The sequence below is a fragment of the Lissotriton vulgaris genome, chromosome 5 (genome assembly GCF_964263255.1).
Source record: "Lissotriton vulgaris chromosome 5, aLisVul1.2, whole genome shotgun sequence".
Classification (NCBI taxonomy): domain Eukaryota; kingdom Metazoa; phylum Chordata; class Amphibia; order Caudata; family Salamandridae; genus Lissotriton; species Lissotriton vulgaris.
In genome coordinates this window covers 195,528,850-195,547,251 of record NC_141693.1, presented here as the reverse complement: position 1 = coordinate 195,547,251, position 18,402 = coordinate 195,528,850, and the positions used below count along the sequence as shown (strand labels likewise).

Sequence of the window (18,402 nt, the reverse complement as noted above, 5' to 3'; positions counted from 1 at the left end):
CCTTTGTAGATCTCTCGGCAGCTTTTGACTGCGTAAGGCATTCAAAGCTCTAGGAGATCTTGTTCTCACTGGGGTTCGATAGTAACATCATTCAGTTTATTCGTCTCCTTTATAATGGGGCTAAATCACCTGTGCGATTTGGATTGGGAAGAGAGCGAACTGCCTCCTTCCCGACTGGAAGGGGAGTCAGGCAAGGCTGTGTCCTAGCCCCCTATCTTTTTAACCTTTATATCAATGGGCTAGGACAGGCACTCCTTAAAAACGTTGATGACTTCCCGCATATAGGCAACAGCCCGATTCCAGCATTGTTATATGCGGACGATGCTGTGATTATGTCTCGTACCCAGATTGGCCTACAAAAGACCCTAAATCATTTTTATAACTGTATGAAGGATTTGGATCTGAGAATCAATATTTCAAAAACCTTAATAATGAGGTCTGGCCATGGGATTTAAAAGCGTAGGGATATTTTTGTGGAGGAAAACCAGATCACTGCCACTAAGAGCTTTTCTTATTTAGGTACCTTATTTAGCCACAATGATACCTGGGCCCAGGCAGTTGCAGCTAAAAAGATGGCACTAATTAGAACTATGTCTGCATTAGCCAGCTTTGCAAAACAACAGGACGTAAACCACCATTGGAACTTTTAAAAATATATAAAGCAAAATGTGTAACAACGGTTACTTATGGGGCAGGGATATGGAGTTTTGCGAATACCAATTCAACTAATCGAAAATAATTTGTTAAAATAGGTTTTATCAGTCTCGTCTAGTACCTCCACCTATGTTTCTCAAGTTGAACTGGGTCTCTCACACATATCCGATCTTATCAAAAAAGAGCCTATCCTTCTGAGGCACAGGATTTGGTCGCGTTGTGAGACCATCCTCAATAGAGAGTTATTGCAGGATAGTCTTAGATTGGATGGTGTACAGAGGATACCTTGGGTTAAGTTTATTCAAGATTTTACAAAAGATATGTGTAAATCAGAATACTTCGTCCAACACCAGCACTATCACTACAGTTCCTAGGAAAATCCTTAGGAAAGAGGCCCTCTTACATCTGGAGTCCCAAAGACTATTAAGGGAAATAATCAAGCCCAGTGTGATGCAGCACCAGATGGTTCTTAAAACTTTTAGATTGCAGCCATATCTAGTTTTTGTACCAGGTGTATATGATAGATTTTTACTCCTAAGATTCAGACTGGGGACAATAAATGGGTGTGTCTCTTTTCCTACATTGAATGATTCGGCAAATAAGATACAATCTTGCCCCTGCGACAACCCCAATCATCTATACACATTGTTTTATTTTGTAAATTATATCGGGAGGCAAGAAAGGTCTGGATCTTACTGATTTTACGGAAATGGGGGCTGAGACAATGCCGTCTGGTTTTTATGAAGCTCCAGCTTCTGGACAACGAACATATTGCTTGGAGATCATCCATGTTTTTAAAAAAAATCCTCACCCAGAGAAAGAGTATAGTCATTTAAAATTATGATGATTGTCCTCTCTACATGCACTTTTCATTTTTATTATTCCTTTTATGAATATGAGTTGTATTTTTACATGCTTAATTCATGTTTTTTTTTTATCTGTGCTTTCTATGATTCAGATTCTGATAATAATGCAGGTTTGCTAGATCAGGGAAACGGCACAGTGCACTCTGGCAGTTGACCAGAGGGCCAAAGCAAGGTTTGGCTCAAGGCCCCAACAAAGTATCCAAACAGGCCTAGTTAAAGGGTGAGAGGAGCTCAGGGAAGGTTTCCCCCTGCTAAAAGACTTCTCTAAAAACACTGGTCTTGACCTCCAAGACAGGAAGCTGGACGTTAAGGACTTCGGAACCCCTGTGCATTACAATGGCATAGAAAACACTCTCCTCAATGGCAGGAACAGGGAGTGAGAGGAGCCCGGACTCAGGGGAGGTATCAAGGTCACTAGTGTCCTGTAAGAAAACGTTACTTACCTGTAACTGTAGTTCTCCAGTATTGGAAGCTTTCATAGATTCACATACCTGAATCATTTCCCCGTCGTCAAGACGGGAGTCTCCGGTACATAAAAAAGCAATGGATAGCAGTATAGCTAACTGAAAAAGACCTAGGCCCATTTCCCTTTTGCAACCCATAACCTTTATGTAAAAAAAGGACCAAACTTTTCTCTTAGCCAATCAGAGCCACTCACCCTCTAGAACCCTCCTGAGAGAACCTTTTGCCCCTCAGATTTTCGGGCACTTGTGCTAGAATACTTTTCGTGCCAAATCCGAGGTGAGCCTCTCAGGGGAGGAGGGTGGGCATATGTGAATCTATGAAAGCTTCCAATACTGGAGAACTACAGTTACAGGTAAGTAACTTGTTTTCTTACTCCAGTATTGGAGCTTTCATAGATTCACAAACCTGAATCAGAATAGTGAGCAGTAAATTATAGTGCATTTTGTTTTTGTCTCCTTCTTTTCACCAATATGCAACACATGATACTTGCACATAGTAGTAACTGTATCAATCTATACATAGACATATTGCTCCTCAATGACATATCCAATATCAATCAACAATAAAATTTGCTTTTCTTACCAAACAAAGGAAGGAGGGATGAGAAAGAGGTTCACCGTTATTAGAAAAGGTTCTGCAGTGCTGCTTGTCACAATGCTACATCGCTTCTTGCATGAGCATCCAGGCAGTAATGCCTGGTGAAGGTATGCGTACTCCACCAGGTAGCTGCTCTGGAGATGTCCTGAATGGAGATGCCTGAAAATAGAGCAGTTGAGGTTGATACCGCTCTTGTGGAATGCGCACAAACACGTGCGGTCAATGGCTTTCCCGCTGCTTGATGACCGAACTGAATGGCACTTGAGATCCATCGCGCGATTCCCCGTTTTGATAACCGGAAACCCTTCCTGGGGGCATTAAAAGCCACAAACAATTGTGTAGATTTTCTAAAAGGTCTTGTCCTTTGGAAATAAAACTTCAGGCAACGCTGGACATCTAGAGTGTGGAGAGACCTTTCTGCCGGCGTTGATGGTTGAGGAAATAATATTTTTAGGATTAAAGGCTCATTTAAATGAAAGTCCGTTGGTACTTTCGGAATAAATCTTGGATTCATTCTGAGGACTAATCTGTCTTCTCTGAATTGGAGAAAAGGCTCTTGCGTCATAAGGGCTTGTATTTCTCCCACCCTTCTGGCTGATGTTAGAGCTATTGATAGAGCCACCTTCCAGGATAGGAATTTCAGATCAGATTTGTGTATTGGCTCAAATGGTGGTGTCATCAGTTGTGATAAGACAATTTTCAGTTGCCATAAAGGTGGTGGAGGCCTGATGGGTGGGTAAACTCGAAACAACCCCTTCATGAATTGTTTCACAATTCTTCCCAACCACAGAGAAGGACATGCTGAGTTTCTCCTGTATCTTGAAATCGCCGCTAAATGCACTTTAATAGAGGCACGGGCAAATCCAGATTTCGCCAGCCTTAGTAAATATGGGATGATCTGATGAGCCTCTGCCTGCAGAGGATGCAATTCTCTCTCCTGACACCAGAAGCAGAATCTTTTCCATTTCATCCTGTATGTCCTATCAGTGCTTTCTACTCTTGCCTTTGCCAGGATTTCTCTGCATTCTGCTGGAATGCTCAAGTGATGAAATTCTCCGTAGTCAGGAGCCAGGCCGCTAATTGGAATGATGTCGGGTCTGGATGCCGCACTTGTCCCTTCTCCATAGTCAGTAGTGCTGGTATTGGCCAAAAACGTATTGGCTCGGTCTCTGATAAAAGGAGTAGCTGGGCCACCAAGGGGCTATCAGTATTATCCTGCACGGTTCTTTCTTCATTTTCGTGAATACTCGTGGCAGGATGAGACTCGGAGGAAAGGCGTAGGAAAGACGCCTGACCATGCAATCGAAAACGCATTTCCCCATGATCCCCTTTGGTGACGCCAGCTTGCAAAGAATCAGCATTTCTTGTTCTGGGCTCGGGCAAACAGATCCATTGTTGGTATTCCCCATTTGGCAAAGATGGTCATCAGCGTGTCCTGATCTAGCTCCCACTCGTGACAGGTCGTCTTCTGCCTGCTGAGGATGTCCGCTGTTGTATTTTGATCCCCTGGAAGATGTATGGCCTTCAGAGTCACTCCGTGATCTATCGCCCATTTCTATATTTTCTGAGCTTCCCTTGATAGAGAGAGATCTTGTGCCTCCCTGTTTGTTTATGTAGTGCATTGCAGTTGTGTTGTCTGTCTGCACTAACACTGATCTCGAAGGATCCCTTTGCTTGGCACCACTGAAGGTCTAGCTCTTCTTGTAACGGCCGCATTCGTAAGCGACATAGGGGGATGAGCGGTATGCATGAGGACAATGTCCCCAGAAGCAATTTGTATCTTCGGACTGAAAGAGACTTTCTTTTGCTGAATTCCTTGGCTAGAGAAACGAGTCCCAATTGTCTCTCTACGGATGGGAATGCTTTGTTTTGTGATGTATACAGGATTGCACCTAGAAACTTGATCGTCCTGGATGGCTGTAGAGATGATTTTTCCACATTTAAGGTAAGGCCCAGTTCCGCAAACAACTCCATGCAAGCCGCAGTTGAAGCGTGAGCTGTCTCCTGCGATGGTGCCTTTACCAACCAGTCGTCCAGGTATGGAAATATTTGGTGTTTTTGTCTTCTTAGATAGACCGCCACTGGCGCCAGACATTTTGTAAATATTCTCGGTGCAGATTTTAGGCCGAATGGTAGCACCTTGAATTGGTAATGGTCTTTGGCCACTGTAAAACGAAGAAACTTTCTGTGGGAAGGATGGATGGGGATATGAAAATATGCATCCTGTAAATCTAGGGAGGTCATCTGATCTCCTGGGTTTAAGAGCAGCAGAATATCTTGCAGGGTCACCATTCTGAATGACTGTTTCTTGAGATTGGTATTTAGGGACCTTAGGTACAAGATTGGACGCCACCTGAGAGCATCTTTTCTGATCAAGAAGAAACAGGAATAAAATCCTTGTCCTCTTTGGGAGTTCGGCACCGGTTCTATTGCTCACTTTCGGAGCATTGCCCGAATCTCCCGACGCATCTGAGATAGGTGGTTTGCTTCTTGATATGTAGGTGGCGTGGGAGGAGGAAAGTGGAGGAATTCCAATGTATGTCCGAATTGTATTATGTGGAGCACTCATTTGTCCGATGTTATCTTCTGCCACTGTTGTAAATATTAAGTCACTCTTCCACCCAGGGGAACCTTTGATAAGATAGGAGGGGAAGGACCTGCAATCTGTAAGTTGTCATTGTCTTTTATTATTATCTTTTCCAGAACAACCTCCTCATCCTCTGGGAGTGGACTTAGAGGAGCCCCCAGAATTTTTCTGTCCCTATTGCTGCCGATAGGGCTGCGAAGAGGAAGAGTAGGATGTGTATCTTCCCTGCTGGTAGCCACCTCTATACGAGGGTAGTCCTCTTCCACGGACGCCTCGAAAAGGCACCTTTCGGTACTGTAACGCACCCAAGGATTTTGCTGTATCCGTGTCTTTTTTTTAAACTTTGAAGGGTCTCATCCACCAGGCGCCTAAAAAGATCCTCCCCATCAAAGGGTAGGTCCAGAATTTAATTTTGCACCTCTCGTCTAAAGGAAGTGGCCCTCAGCCAACCCTGGCGCCTCAAACCTGCTGCTCCTCCAAGGGAACGAAAGGCCGTGGTAGCTATGTCCATATGTGCAATCAATAACTTCAGTCGAAGTTCTCTCCCCTTCCTGCAGAACTTTCTTCGCCTCCTGCTTAGAGTCTTCCGGGAGGAGGTCGACATAGGGTGCTATATCGCACCACATCTGTCTGTCATATCTGTTTAGGATGGCAAGGGCATTAGAAGCTCTGACCAGGAGCGCTGACATGGAGGAGAATCGTTTACCTGCGTTATCTAAACGCCGTCCCTCCCTGTTCGGAGGTGCTGAAATAGGTGCTGCTGGATTCTTTGACTTTTGCTGTCCGGTTTAGGATGGCCCAGTAAACACGCCAGGACGTTCTCTGGCGCCTTACACTTTTTGTCAGTGTAACCATTGCTGGAGTGATCATGACCTGTAATCCTTCTTTCCATATGTGGTCAATAATTGGTATAGACCTGATTGATTTTTGATAGGGCTCTTTAAGGTCATACAGAAAACATTCTGTTTGAGTTGTTTTCATTGGCAGCTGAAATCTTTTTGCCGCTCTCTCTATTAAGTTGTGGAATCCACCAATATCCACTGGTGGAGAATCCGCTGGTACTTGGGTGGGTGATGGTGGAGATGGAATCAGGTAATCATCCCATTCTCTGTGGGGCTCCGTTAGCTCCCCTTGTTCACGGTCCTCATCATCTGTGGTCTCAGGATTCTGTTGGACCTGAGGTGTCAGCGGAGCAGTGTCTAGTAGGCTTTCCCTACTGCGGACTGGAGTGGCCAGAATTGAACAAGGACGTGAAGGTGGAACGTCCTGAGGAACCCCTGATGGAGGAAACCTCTTTTTATAATCCGCCAACATGAATTGCAAATCCATCAACATGGATGATGGCATTGCTACCATCTCTTCCTGAGGCTCTTGTTGGTAGCGGTGGTATGAGATGCTGTGATACTCTTCATACCCTTCTTTCTAATCATCTTCTTGACATTTTACATGGAGCTCAGATGGGCGTGTGGAATACCCAAAGTGCCCATCATCCTCCTCATCATCTGACTCTTCCTCCTCCAAAAGGTGCGACGGGACCAATGGAGTAATTTCACTTGGGGAAGTCACTGCTGACGTGATCTTGTTGCTGTTCTTTTCCGGAGTTAGTCTCGTCGACGAACCCGTCAACGAGATAGTCGTCGATTTTACAGTCGACGAAGCTGTTGTCAGTGCAGTAGATCCATTCCTCGCCGACGACATAGTAATCGTCGTCGATGTTCCCGTCGACGACCCCATTGTCATCACCATCAACTACGATCACTTCGTCGACACTGACGTCGTCACCCTCACCGTTGTCACCGATGTTGTCGATGTTACCGCCGTCGACACGGTTGTCGTCGAAACTCCCGTCGTCGAAGCTCCCGTCGTCGACACTCCCGTCGTCAACGCTGTTGTCGACGCTGGCTCCAATACAATTAATGGTAGCTCTTGCACCTTGGTAGTCGTTGTAGACAATTTCTTCGTCGACGGTCTCATCGACGCTCCCGTCGACAATGCCGATTTTTTCACCTTCTCCTCAGGAATACTAGAGGATGGTTTCTTGAATGATGCAGGAGCCAATGGTGGTGTCTTTGAAGGCTCAGAAGAGGCTCTTTTGGATTCTTTTTCTTTCAAAGTGAATCCTTTGCTCTCCTTTGGCTTTTTCTGAGGAGATTTTGAAGGACTACGCCCTGAAGACCCTTGGCTGGTCTTCTTTAGGGCCTTCTCAGGACGGTCCCCTGAGGAATGAACCTGAGGAGATCTTGATCTTTTTTGAGATCTCCTGGATGAAGAGAAGGATTCACTATCACTAGAAACCACCTCCTTTCTGACCTTGATATTTTCAAGCCAAATTAAAAGGCGTCCATCACGATCTCTAAGGGTTGTACTAGAGAAAGTGGGACATACCTTGCAATCCTTTGCTTGGTGGTCCGGGTAAAGACAGTATATACAGTCTTCATTTGGGTCATCGGTGTAGTCTCTTTTTAGAGCAGGAGGCACAGGCTCTAAAAAGACCCTTTTTCTCCTTCACAGCCATTCTCAAGGATGTAGATGAGAAATAGATTATAAACTTTGAAAAATCCACAAGAAATAGACTGATAATGAAGCTTCTATCCAGTTGGAAACCCAGAGTTTGAGGAGTGTTTAAAGGAGACTCCCTAGCTCAACGTGCCGGTAGAAAATCTGAGGGGCAAAAGGTTCTCTCAGGAGGGTTCTAGAAGGTGAGTGGCTCAGATAGGCTAAGAGAAAAGTTTGGTCTTTTTTTACATAACAAAGGTTATGGGTTGCAAAAGGGAAATGGGCCTAGGCCTTTTTCAGTTAGCTATACTGCTAACCATTGCTTTTTTATGTACCGGTGACTCCCGTCTCGACGACGGGGAAATGATTCAGGTATGTGAATCTATGGAAGCTCCAATACTAGAGTAACTAGTTGTACCAATTCTCCTCATGGTCTAGCTGGCCATTCTCATTAGCTGCGTCCTAATTGTTGGAATCCATGCCAAATAGGCAATGCAGAGTATGTATTCTCACTTGTGAAGGCCCGGGTGGGGGAAGTGGCACCTCAACAGTGGGCAGGCGCATCCTCAGTCGAGGTCTAACCGGCACCAACTCCGAGTCAGAGAGTACAATAGTTCCCTCGTCTTTCTAAGTCGATAGAGTCAGCATCGGCGTTGAAACTCCAGGAACTGGCTTGGACCTTGGTGCTGGAGATGTGGTGCAGTATTCCAGATGGAGGGCCTCTGAGCTCTATTGGGCCTCGAAGGCGCACCAGTGGGAGTTAGCAAGGAATCGGAATAGTCAGAGGCATGGTCTCATAGAACTCTTTGATCTGTTTTGGCGTGGTGGACAGTCCCAGAAACTCAGGTTGTGCTGAAAAAAGTTGCAGGATAGGCTTCGACATCGATCTCAGGAGCATTAGAGACGTGGAAAGAGGCTAAGCCTGCTTAGATTTCTTGTGTTTTTCATTGACTTACCTGATGATTGTGATGCAGACCAACATTTGGAAAGACTTCTGCGAATGCTGGGTCTGGAACAAGACTGAGACCAAACTTCCGATATGGGGCAGTCCAGTCATGGAGTCTTCTGGTGCTTGGCGATGTACAGTTTCACCTCGGAGTCTGACCTTTGCGTTCATCTACATGCAATCACTGCACTCTTAGCGTCGGGATTCGACTTTAGTTATCACAGGCAAACCTGATGAGGGCCTGTCACCAACATTTGTTTGCAACAATTCCTACAAGGTTTAAATCCTGTCTGTTTTGTGACCTTTCCCTTGAACACCGTTATTTAAATCAGTTTGAGATAATAGGGGTCTCTAAGAAATTTAAGTGAGCTCAGGATTCAGGCGTGGTGGCACAGAAAGAAAGGAACTCATGTCCGCTTGTGAAAGTGGCATCTATATAGGCTCTCCATGTCATTTCAGGAGCAGAAGGGTTTCAGTGAGGAGCCCTGCAGATCCACGTACCCGCATAAAGAGGTACTGCTGAAAGGTTTCTGCATCTGATCTGACACCTGGGGAATATTAAAAAAGTGAGGACCTCGAAGTTAGAACGCTCTATCAGAAAATGTACTTTTCTCAAAAAGTGTAAATTACATTTGATGAAAGTACAACAAAAGCAATCATGAGGCAAAAAGAAAAAGGTTTACTTATGGCTCCAGAGTTTCTTACGGGACACCAGTGTTGGACAATATCATAACCTTTAATGAGTGGATTGTAATTGGGTGTGTAGCCTAACCAATAGGATGAATGATCCTCCACAAAAAAATAAGGTGCCTAATAGAACAAAGCATATATATGAAACATCTAAAAAAGTGAGATGACACAGATTAAGATAAACATTTAGTTACACAGAAGTCTAATGTATTTCTCACTTTGCCCTCAGTCATGCTAGAAAAACTGTGTATTAGAAACTAATTTCACCCAAAAAGAGGAAAAAGCTGCTGGCACAAAAACCACCAATAGATTTGAAAGACTCTTTCTTCTATGTGACGAAAACGATAGCAAATCAAAAAGTCACAGCAGCTTCAACCCCAATGATCCCCTAATGTCAAGATACCATTGACTGCGAGGTACAATTTAAGTCTGGGCACTTTCAATGTCTAGCCACCTTTGACAAACTCCATAATGGTAACCGACACTACAAAACACAGTACCAAAGCTACTGTGGGGCCAAAGAGGGGAGTAGAGGGGGCAGAGTAGCAAGGGCTAAGTGAGAGGAAGGTCCACACTAGATGGACTAGCCTTGATCTGGACCAGTACAGGTCCAAAGAACATGAAAACAGCAGAGCAATGGCAGCAATCCAGTGATGAAGAACAAAAGATCCTATGCCGAAATTCTTCATCCATCTTAACTAAGCTTAAAAAGAAGTGCAGGAGAGATCATGGGTCCATATACGATCTGTCACCAATTCTCTTCATGCTTTACCAAAATTAATTAGTCTTTAGATAACCAGAGGCAAAAAGAATGCACAATTGCATTCATCTAAATGAATTTAGGTTTTGGTGAATGTTTAATAACGCATGTGCTTTAGAACCAAGAACTTTGAACATTAAGCAATCTTATTTATAACCTAATCAATCTGTTTTACCTGCTTCCAAAAACGATCACAGGGCACTTCTCTGCCTGGGAATCTGCTTTTATTTCCTTGATGAGCATAACAAAATCAGCCAATGCTTGTTCCACAGAGAGCAAGCCTATATTCTCTATCGTTGTTGAGAATTTTCCATTTGGGAGCGATTTTCCATAATATCTCTGAAAAACAAGAAAGAAGTTTCTACTATAGACCTCACTTCCGCAAACAAGACCACATAGCCAAATCTGTTTTAAGACTTTATGTAAAAAAAAGTTTTTTTTAAATAACAAATACTTTGATGGTCAACATTTCAACAAAGTATATTACATGCCACATAGTCCTCGTGCTTCACATCACTTCACAATGGGTTTTAAGGACAAGAATATGTAACTACATTGCATCTTAGCCAGAACAACCAAGCAAAACCTGAGGGAAATTACCATCCTTTTTTTCTCAAATCAGAGATTAACCTTTCCTATCCACTGTTATGCTATAGCAGAATTACTCGACACAATCACAATAAATATCAATATTCACCTCACTCTAGTCGAGGTCATCACTAAGGACACCGTTTTCAGTTCTATACTTTTCACCTATAAATTATTGATTTTGGTTGTGTTAGCCTAATTAGTTCAATGGAAGCAAAACAAAACTCCAACTAGGAGAATGTGTTAGGCTATCACACAAAAGTCCTATACTGGAAACAGTGCCCTGAATGACCGGAATGAAGGCAGTGACCCTACATTCAGGAAAGCCATCAAAGAATGCCAGCAAAGGCCCCATATATCTTGTGGGCTTGCCAAAGCCAGCTGTAATGCTGTATGTCTTTCTGCATTTTTGTGACAGAAGGCAGCTTCACTCAGCCGGTTTAGGTGATGGTCCACAAAACCATGCCATGGAAACTCTGCACCTTCCCAACAACACTAAAGCTGCAAGTCTCTTACTGGAGATATCAACCACATGCACTAAAACCAGCAGTAATGGCGATAGACCCAAAACACGTTCAATGGTTTTAGATATTGCCTATTACCTCCAGAAATTCTAGAGCCATAAATCCCAGGACAGTGCCATGATCAGTGGAGAAAATCAGCGTGTAGTATAAATGTGCATGTCTTGCTCTTCTGCAAATCTCCCATAGAACCAAATATGTGAATTTGTGAATTTAACAATTTAGGCAACTTAGGGCCTGATTAGGGTTTACGATGGCGGTGGGACCGACACCAACAGCTCGTTGATGGCGGTCCCACGGCCATTGTAACCATGTTTACCACCCGCCATATTACAATGGCAGGTGGAAAGACGGACCGCCACGCATCCGACGGGCTCCTTGAGCCGCCGTTGCTTTAGAGGGAGCAACAATCCTACAATGGTGGTAGTGCCTGCCAGTTCCCCGCCGTTGGGATTATGATGTCCCTCCCTGCTGGCCCTTTCATTGCGGTTCACCCACCATGAAAAAGCTGGTGGAAAGGGACATTGGGGGCCCGTAGCAGGCCCGCCTTGCCCCTCAGCTGAGGTGTTTTTTTTTGGGGGGGGGGGGGGGGGGGGGGGGTCATCCATGGTGCCCCCCTACATATCCCTTTACCATGTGGCAGGCAACGCATGGTGCTTGCCACGTAGTGCAGAGATATGTGTAAGGTAAATTTATTTGTGGGGTGTGCTGCAATACAAAATCTAGACATTGCGACCACCGTGGTGGTAGTCACAACCTAATTGACTGGCGTGACCGCCAACTTGCAGTCTGGTGGTCCCATTTCCGCATCATCCGAATGGCATCCTAATGAGGTCTATAGTCAATAGTGAGGTTAGGAGCATGCCAGGCTCCATCTGGCTCGTCTCCACCAAATGTGACAAGCTGGAAAGAGACAGCATATGCAAAGTGGGTCTGTGCTGCATAATAACTTAACTCAAGGCTTCATTACTGGGGTGCACTTACTAAATCGGTAGTTTCCATGGAAACAACATTCTTATCCGAACATTCTACCCCTTCAGCCAACAAAGCACTGGCTCCACTGCGATTGCAAAAAGTAGATACGAGAGAGAGGACATACCTGCCATGTGCCCTATTTTAACAATGAACAGTAAAGATAATTTCACATGCGCTGCACACCTTGGGTGGGACTAGAAAACCTTCAGAAATCATATAAAATAATCCTAATATGTACTGCACAGCAAGTATAAATTGGCACTCTAGGGAGTTTCAGGCTATTTTGGTTTGCAAGAATATTAAGCCTGCCACTAACTCAGGTCTGATCTGGTGAATCAAGTCAAAAGATAGCTCTCACATTCCAAGATGTGGCCCTGACTGAAATAAACCAGGTTTCTTCTGGAAAGAAAAATCTGTCTCTATGAGTTATGAGGTCCCTGGCAGTAGCCCGGTCAACAAATTTAAGGTAAACGTTTAAAAGGGATAGCTGGCTGTAGGGCTGACCAACTGTTCCATCCTTTCCAGATTTCAACAATACATCAAAAAAGCTTCCCTAGTGGTAGGGATGAAGATGGCCATTTTGTAGTGCTTTCTTGCACAATTTCAATAGGTTAGGGTCCAATAAACCTTTACATTTCTTATTTAAAAAGTAGCCTTGCCGGCACAAGTTCCATACCTAGGTATCACCCTTACTCCGTCCACAGAAAAGACGGTTGCCCTATATTACACCAACCTAACGTCGCAATTCCATAATGATCTGGTGCACTGGACCAAACAGCCGCTTTCCTTACTGGGTAGGATTGTGGCAGTGAAAATGTCGGCCCTTCCCAAGATTCTGTACATCTTTTTCAAACCATTCCGGTATCCCCGCCGGCTGGGACTATCGCGAACCTACAAACAGCCCTCCAGCATTTCATATGGGGGAAAGAGACCACGCTTACATAAACAACTGGCATACAGAGGGATGGACGAGGGCGGTCTGGGGATCCCCAATCTCCAACAATAATTTCAAGCGGCACAATTGCGCTATCTAGTAGAGTGGTACAGGCCGGCATCGGAGAAGAGGTGCCTATTTCAGGACAGGGTCATGGCCCAGACGTCTCTGTGGAAGATACTGTTCCTCCACCGCTCACACAGGCAGCGTTACCTTCAAAAATCTCCTATTACCCGCACCATTCTGAGAGTGTGGGACACAGTTGCTGTTAAACGGGCTCTTACAACTTTCCCTTCTTCGCTCACCCCTCTCCTGGATAACCCTGAGTTCCCGACTGGCACTGACACTCATGCATTTCCACAGTGGCGGGGAACTAGCTGTAGATCAGCTGGTCATCTTTTCGATTTGCAAGGCTTTTTTCCCCTTTCAGAGCTGACCCGGGGATATTATAATAATCTTTCCATAGCTCTACCAGTACTTCCAGCTCCGACACTGGCTCACACAACCCGAACAAGCTCCATTAGTTAGTAGGTATATGACTGGCTTTGAAAAATGGTTGGAAACGAAAGAATCGGATAAGGGCCTTATCAAAGAGTTATATAGGATGCATACCCCCCCCCCCCCCCCCCCGAGACACACCACACAGTGGGGCAAAGACGCTGGGAGGAGGAGTTAGGTGGGTCACTGACACATCAGGAATGGGGTTCAGTTTACTACAGGGCCAACCACACTGCACAGAATGCTGCAGGCAGGGAAATGGCGGTGAAACTAGCTTCATATTGGTACCTTACCCCTGTGAGGCTTAACAGAGGCAACCCGACCCGCAGGGCATCCTGCTGGAGGGGTTGTGGGGAAAAGGGCCCCCTGACTCACTTATTATGGGACTGCGTAGAAGTTAGGGAGTATTGGACAGAGGTACTCAATGATATAGATAGCTCATTTGATACTGAGATCCCCAGATTCCCACGCTCACCTTCCCTTTGAAATCACTGCGAGGACGCCAGATGGGCATTGCGATGCAAGCCGCCTCTCAACACATCCTGTCTCTCTGGGGAGCGACCACCCGACCCACTCACACAGGGTGGCTGCACAGGCTATGGTTCACATTGGGAATGGAACGCATTAAAGCCACGCTTACACAATCTATGGCATCATTCCGAACAGTCTGGCAGCCACTGCTTGCACTTCTTTCTAAAGAATTCAATTAGATCACCTGCCCTAGATACCTCCGCCTGCTGATCTTGACAGATACAGAGAACGACCCTCTTAGGCCCGCCGATGACACACGATGAGAGCGATGAGCATGTAACGATGTGGACTCCGAAAATCCGACACACTGGTTCGGGAGGGGGAGGTTTGGGGATGGGGGCATGTTTGGGTTTACGTTTTATGGTTGTTTCTGTTACACAGGCTATGGGATAGCTTTCTGCTTCTCGCTACCACCCAGAGACTTATGCATTTAGCAGATTATGTGTTTCGCATACAGGACATGGTCGCCCAGACCGCTTATCAATCATTACAGTGGATTCTATGTTGCCTTGTATTGCCTGTAAATTTTAATGAATTCAATTAAAAATACATTTAAACATAAAAAGTACCCTTAAGGCCACCACAGAATCAATCTATGGCTATCTCTATCTCTGCAATGGTAAGCAGAGTCAACAAAGGTCCCTAGTTCACATCTGTTTGGCCTCTCTGAAGCCTTCGACACTGTCTGCCACTGCACTCTCACCGCCAGACTCCACAACGTCGACATAAAGGGAGCCGTCCTCGACTGGCTCCGCTCCTTCCTGACCAGCAGAACTCAAAGAATCAGATTCACTCTGTAGGAGAGTAGGGTCTGCAATCCTATGATCACCCCAGATTTTTGCTTTTTGCTTCACTGGTTTACGACTTTCCCTGGCTGTGGGCCTGCTAATCAGACCCACAGCCTAGCTGTTCTCTCCCCAAATTGACACACGTGTACCTTAGGTGCATTTACCAATTGGTACTGGACTACCTTATCAGTCCCTGTACAGTATACCTTAGGTATCCAGGGCATAGGTGTACCCAGGGCCTACCAGGGGCTGCAGCATGTATTATGCCACCCCTGGCTGGCCATCCAAATCTGACACAACTGGCTGCACGACAGCTGGGGCAAAGTGGTGTAATCACCCTTTGCTTTAGATATAGTATTCCTATATCTAACCCTAAAATGGACACATGTATTCCTATCAGTCACTCCTATGGCAGGCCTTAACAATCCTGAAGGCAGAGTGCTTGGAATTATGTGAGATGGTGCTCTGGCATGAGCTGAGCCCGTTTGCAGCTTGCGGAACCTAGTCCTAATAGCTGTTCCATGATAACGCGTACCATATACTCTTAAGTGCATTATAATCCTCGCGGTTATTTGCTATCTTTGGTATCGCTTTATCAAAACATGTCGAGTAAGGTGTCATACTAATTGGAATACTAACCCCTCGCCAATTCTGGCGACGGGGTTAGCATTCCACCCTTCTAGAGGGACACGACATGTATGTAACTGTGAACCCCGGTTAAAGTTAACTCGAGCCTCTGCATCACAAAATGGATGCTGCCACCACAGACACAAGTCTGACCTCCTGCTGCTGGGAGTCCTTCCAGCGAGGAGAGCTTGGACAAAGGGTTTCCTGTCAGGGGCGGTGCTAGCACCATCCCAGACAGGGTTTTGTGTATCCCAGGTAGGCAGGGCTGAGAGGAAGGTGACTGCAAGTGGCACCCCGGTGCTCACTATGCATCTCCGGGTTAAACCAGTTCCAGGGGCACACCAGCCCCTGAGCTGGGGAAAGTCCGGACAAGGGAGAGGGGTGTAACCACCCCCCTCCTGGTCCCACCCAGGGGCAGGACCTAGTCGCGTGCCTGCCCCTTTTTTTTAGAATAAAGGTAGGAGCAGGCCCCCTTCCCAAATTAGATAATTCTGAATCTTGACTACTTTCCACGAAAGGACTCTTGACTTTTTCTGAAGACTCTCCCTTATGGCTAAGGAGTAGCCACCCTGCACGCGCAGGCACCATCTAAGCATCACGGTTTGCAGTAAGTCCATCCTCCGGATCACGACTGCCCAGCTCGACGAGACCCGGATTCCCTGGCATCTCTGACCTCTACCTGCATTATCAGCCCAGCTGAGATTCGTGGGTGTGACGAGACCTGAGGGACCGGCCATCTTCAAAACTGCACGACGCTTAACCAGCACGACCGCCGAGGGATCCTCGAGTGAGTGCTTTGGGGTTTGAGAAGCCCTAACCCTGAGCAGCTCCAGCACCGAAGTCCAATCCCCCAGCATCCACGAGATCTGCGTGGGGCCCTTCTGCTCTTTGCTGCTCACCGCGTTGTCCGGTCACTTGCCTGCTGGCTAGTGGCCCTCCTGACGACGAACCACAACGATTACACCGCTGGTCTGGTTGCTCCAGACTGGCCCCTGCTCCCTTCCAAGAGAGGAGCACCCCGGACCCTCCTGGTCCACTCCAGACGCCATCTTGACTCCACCGCGTGGGCTTGACTTTGCCAAGGGTTGCTGCCCTAATCCTGGGTCCAGCATCGCCGACAGCAGACACCTTCGTGGGACAGCTCGCACATCCAGCCTGGTCGCCGACAACGCCTCCTGGTCCGAGGGACAGCAGAGTCCAGCGTCGCCCACTCACCTGGTCGAGGTGACTTCATCCGGTGCCATCCTGGTGCCCACACAATCACTGGCTAGTGATTAAGAACTGAGTCCCCTCTGCTTTCAGGTCGTCTCCATCACTGATCCAGGCTTGGATCACATCGAACTTCTACACTGGTCGCCTGCCAGCAACTTCTTCATTCAGGCTCCATAGACTACAACGAGGATTCCCGACGTCTTTTGAACCCTATGCAGCCGCGGCCCCTGGGCTAGGTAACCTGAGCATTTCGGTGCTCCAACGTAGGTTCACTATCTAAGTGCCCAGATCCTTTTTCGTTTTCAGTCTATCTAGTCGGATTCGTCCGATAACAGTAACTTTGTAAATACTAGCCTCCATAGACTTTGTCCCGCATCCCGCGTGAGAGTGCACACTATGCACCCGATCTCCCTAGGCCTCCTGCTCCTAACCTTAGGGTTCAGTAGTGTAGTCCTAGTGATCCTGAAGCCTCTGGATCTTGTTACTTACCTGCTAGTATTTCGCATTCCACTTTTAGTGTATATGGTTTTTCGTGCCCCTCGGGCATTTGTGTAAATTGTGCGACTTAAAGTATTTTCGTAAGAGTTTTGTTGTGTGCTTAGCTCCCTGACTCATAAAGAGATCAGGGTAGACTTGTTATAAATAAATATCCTTTTATTTTCATAACTTGTGTGGTGTCCTTTCACTTGGTGTTCAAGGGGTATATGTGATGGTATAACAGCTGGCTTAACACGCCCTCTAGAGTTTAGCCTAAAGACTGCTCTTGTCCATGCTACTAGGATAGCTGGTCTATAAGGTTGACTTACAACCAATCATCAATAAGGGTCGTTTGGTATGATACACCGTGATCACTAGAATAGTGAGCACTATATATCAGGCCAACTTCTCACACACGCCCTTCCTCTCCGAACCTAAAGCAATCAACTGCGGATTGCCCCAGAGACTGGCGCTCAGCCCCACACTATAACATCTACATTGCCCTCCTCGCGGCCATCGTCAGACAGCATGGACTCAGAATAGTATCCTAAGCCGACAACACCCAGCTCATCCTCTCCCTCACCAAAGACCCCCACACCACCAGACTCAGCTTCCAGGAAGGAATGACGGACATTGCATCCTGGATGAGCAGCAGCTGCTTGAAGTTCAACTCCGAGAAGACAGAAGTCCTCTTCCTCGGACCCTCCCCCTCTCCATCGGACAACACCTGGTGGCCCACTGCCCTCTGCAGCCCCCCCACCCCCACGGAACACGCCCGAACCTCAGCATCATACTAGACTCCTCCTTCACCATGACCAGACAGATCAATGCAGTCGCCTCCACCTGCTTCCCGCATCCTTCGCAAGACCTTCAAATGGATCTCCCTCCCTCCCTCCCTCCCGAAAGACTGTCACCCATGCACTCATTACTAGCAGATTGGACTATGGAAACGCCCTCTAGGCCGGAATCAACACACCCCTGCTCTGCACACTCCAGACCATACAGAACAACTCAGTCAGACTCACCCTCGGCATCCCCAGACATGAACACAACACGAACACCTGTAAGACCTCCACTGGCTCCCTGCCGTAAAGAGAGTAACTCACCCACGCCTACAAATACTTCCACGACACCGGACCCCCAATATCTCAATGAAAGAATCTTCTTCCACAAACCCAAGAGAAACCCCC

General features: G+C 46.5%; 1 protein-coding gene across 1 annotated transcript in view; it reads right to left on the bottom strand.

The window, feature by feature from the left end:
- DPP7 (dipeptidyl peptidase 7) overlaps positions 1 to 18,402 on the bottom strand; it is a 1,540,287-nt gene that overhangs the window by 1,220,670 nt on the left and 301,215 nt on the right. Inside the window, exon 3 of the mRNA XM_086921148.1 lies at positions 10,237 to 10,400. Within this exon, the coding sequence (XP_086777274.1) occupies positions 10,237 to 10,400 (164 nt within the window). The remainder of the gene's footprint in view (positions 1 to 10,236; positions 10,401 to 18,402) is intronic.